Genomic DNA, 3,007 nt, shown 5'->3' with positions numbered 1-3,007 from the left:
ATGCCCTTTGCCTCCCAGCTCTTTCCTCTATTTCCCTTGATTCTCCTCCTGTCCCACTATCATGCTCAGTCCCCACCAGGATTTCAGCACTAAGATCGGTCTTTCAAACCCACTACTTGCTCAGTGGGGGAAAGATGAGGCTGTCTGCTTCTGTAAAGATTTAATCTCAGAAACCCAAAGGGTCCAGTTCCACTCTGTGTTATTGGGTCACTATGCATCAAAATCAACTTGGTGGTAATGAGTTTATTTAAAATTTATTTATTTAAAAATAAATATTGAATGGAACTGTTCCAGCACATGATTAGGGATTAAGTCTCCCTATTTGCTAATTGTGACCCACCACGGCCATCGTGTCAATTCTGACCACGGCAATCCTATAAGATAGAGTAGAATAACTCCTTAAGATTGCTGGGACAGCAACAGATGGATTTGAACTGCTGACCTTTTGGTTAGCACCCAAATGTTTAACCCATTGTACAACCAGGCTTCCCCAGGAATGAGGAGCTAATTATCTGGAAGATAATGTGTGAATTATTGGAGTGGTGGAGAGGGGTGTGAACTTGAATATGAATTAGGGAGGCATCCATTTCCCTGAGGGCTAGTTCTTAGGATAATTGCTATGAAGGCCTCGGGGCTCAAAGTAATGAGGGACCTGACTGAAAATTGGCAAGATCCCTAAGCCTGCAGACTGGGGACTTGAGAATACTCTTGATCAGTGTCACTTCTCATGACCAAGTGAAGATGTGAGGACAAGGGCAATACAAATGTATGATAGGGCGTCAAAAAGTCTGTGGAAAGATTCCCTTATGTTTTTATTCCATTTCCCTGCGAACTTTTTGAACCCCCATCACATAAAAAATGTTTCCAGTACCTTTTAATTCCATTCTTATCTTAGAGATAAGCATATAGAAGCTCGGAAGATTTAAGTAACTTGTCTAAGACAACCCAACTATTAAGAGTACGGTTGGGATTCAAAATCGTATTTGTCTGACTCTAAATCTGGAACTCATAATGGCCTTATAGAACAGGGTAGAATTGCCCTTGGGGGTTTCCAAGAGAATAGAAAACCTTGTCTTTTTCCTGAGGAGCAACTGGTGGTTTGGAACTGCATGGAAGTCGCACTTTGATTGGGCCACTGTCAGGTGTAGCTACCTGCAGGTTAGCTTGCTATTAAGCAGCCCAATGTATAACCACGACGTCAATGGGGTTCCCTGTAGGATCACTATGACTCAGAATCTATTCGATGACATTTTGTGCTTTGAGGTTTTTCTTTTTTAAATCCGGAAGGGTAGAGAGCAAGCAAGATGTGAGTGGAGAGATAGGGAATTAACTTGATTGGTCTTCCATGTTCGTTCATCATCTAATCGCCAACATACATACTCTGTTCTGTCCTTTAACTTTTTGATGATTTCCTCATTGTTTCTCTTTTTTCTCTCCATCTCCCTATCACTCCTCTTTACAGTTCAGCCTTCTCAACCTACGTTTATTGGATCTTTACAAAACAAACAGAAGATTCAGCTTTGCCCTCCAGGACGTGCAATGGCACGAACTCTGACTTTTCCATTCCCCTGGACGTCAGCGCGCCTAGTCTAGACGGAGCGGAGCGTCTGCGTGAGCCTTGGCGACGAGTAGGAAATCAGAGGAAGGGGAGCAGCAGGTTGCACTTTCCCCTCAGGGCCACTAGGGGCTGCCCTCCTCCGCGCAGGAGCGCCGGCCAACGCAGCCTGACTCAGAGTCCTGCGTGAACCCTCCGCTGATTGGTGGCTCCGCAAGGAAGTCGCACTTTGATTGGGCAGCTGTCGGGTGTCTCTGCCGGCAGGTTCGGCTGCGCCAGCAGAGGGAGGCGGGTGAGTGAGGGCCGGGGGCGGTGGGGGAGTGGCTGGGGGCTGGGGGCGGTATCTGAGGAGGTGGGCTCGGCCGAGGGGGTCTCCGCTGGGGTCCGGCGGCCGCAGTTAGCCTGAGCTGGGGGCGGCATCGGAAAGCGGCTCTGCGGAGAGGCCTCAATGTCAACGTAGGGAGAGTGAGGCTGAGAAGGCGGGGGCGGGCAGAGTCGGGATCCCCGAGAGCCCATTGCGCTGAGTCGATGGCGGGCGGTCTTGGTGCCCGGCAGCTGTGCGAGGCGAAGACGGGCGGAGGAGGGTGTGCGAGAGCCAGCGTGAGAGGAAGAGTGGGGGTGAAGGCCACTAGGGGGAGGGCCGAAGTGTGTGTGCGTGAGGGGGGGGGGTTCTGCATGAAGTAGCGTGGGAGTGGGGTGCGTGAGGAGTGGTATCAGCAGTGGGCAGGGTCAACTTGAGGAAGGGGAGTGCTTATGATGGAGCCTGGAGCCTGCCGAGAGGGGTTGTTTGCGGAAGGACAGGATGCATCTCAGGAGCAGGGAGAGAGAAAGAGAGAGAGAGATATCTCGGGCAGTTTGGCGGGGCGTGGGGGAGTCCCAAAAGGGGTCTGAGCGTCCAAAGAAAAGAAAAAAGATGTTACCTGACTCCTGTCTGGGTTTGAAGGACTGCTTATACTTGGGGATCTGTGATCAGTTGGATTAGCTGGATTAGGAGAGTCAGTGAGGAATGATGACAGTAAATTGGGAGAAGTGGGGGAGGTAGTCTGAAGGAACTGATAACAGCCCAGGGATGGCAGTGCAGTTGCATCAGTCAGAATAAGGGGTATGTAGATAGGGCTGCTGGGGAACCCTGGTAGCATAAACGGGGGTGGGGTGGGATGGGGGTTAGCATTTAGCTGCTAACTAGGCTGGTCGTTTGAACCCACCAGTGTGCTCCCCCAAAGATGACAGCTGTGGAAACCCTATGGTGGCAGTAATACTCTGTTCTATAGGGAGCCTGTGAGTTGGAATCCACTTGACTCTGGGCTTGGTGTGAGCCATTAGGAATTGCATCAAGAAGGAAATGAGGGGTCCACTGGCAAAGGTGAGAAGGAGACTTAATGGTGGTGGCCTGAAGAGTTTGGGAAGTATTCCTTTGGGAAGTATTCCTGCCTGGAATCTATAGGGTTCCCG

At 50.3% G+C, this 3,007-nt stretch overlaps 1 protein-coding gene across 1 annotated transcript in view; it reads left to right on the top strand.

Moving 5' to 3' along the window:
* Nucleotides 1-2,812: 2,812 nt before the first annotated feature.
* PPIP5K1 (diphosphoinositol pentakisphosphate kinase 1) overlaps nt 2,813-3,007 on the top strand; it is a 40,164-nt gene continuing 39,969 nt past the window's right edge. Inside the window, exon 1 of the mRNA XM_045286426.1 lies at nt 2,813-2,918. Coding sequence (XP_045142361.1) covers nt 2,898-2,918 — 21 coding nt within the window. The 5' untranslated portion in view covers nt 2,813-2,897. The remainder of the gene's footprint in view (nt 2,919-3,007) is intronic.

Source organism: Echinops telfairi, unplaced genomic scaffold (genome assembly GCF_000313985.2).
Source record: "Echinops telfairi isolate 266 unplaced genomic scaffold, ASM31398v2 ScPeMD7_8;HRSCAF=38, whole genome shotgun sequence".
Classification (NCBI taxonomy): domain Eukaryota; kingdom Metazoa; phylum Chordata; class Mammalia; order Afrosoricida; family Tenrecidae; genus Echinops; species Echinops telfairi.
The sequence above is the reverse complement of the archived record's forward strand: the minus strand, read 5'-3'. Positions and strand labels throughout refer to the sequence as shown.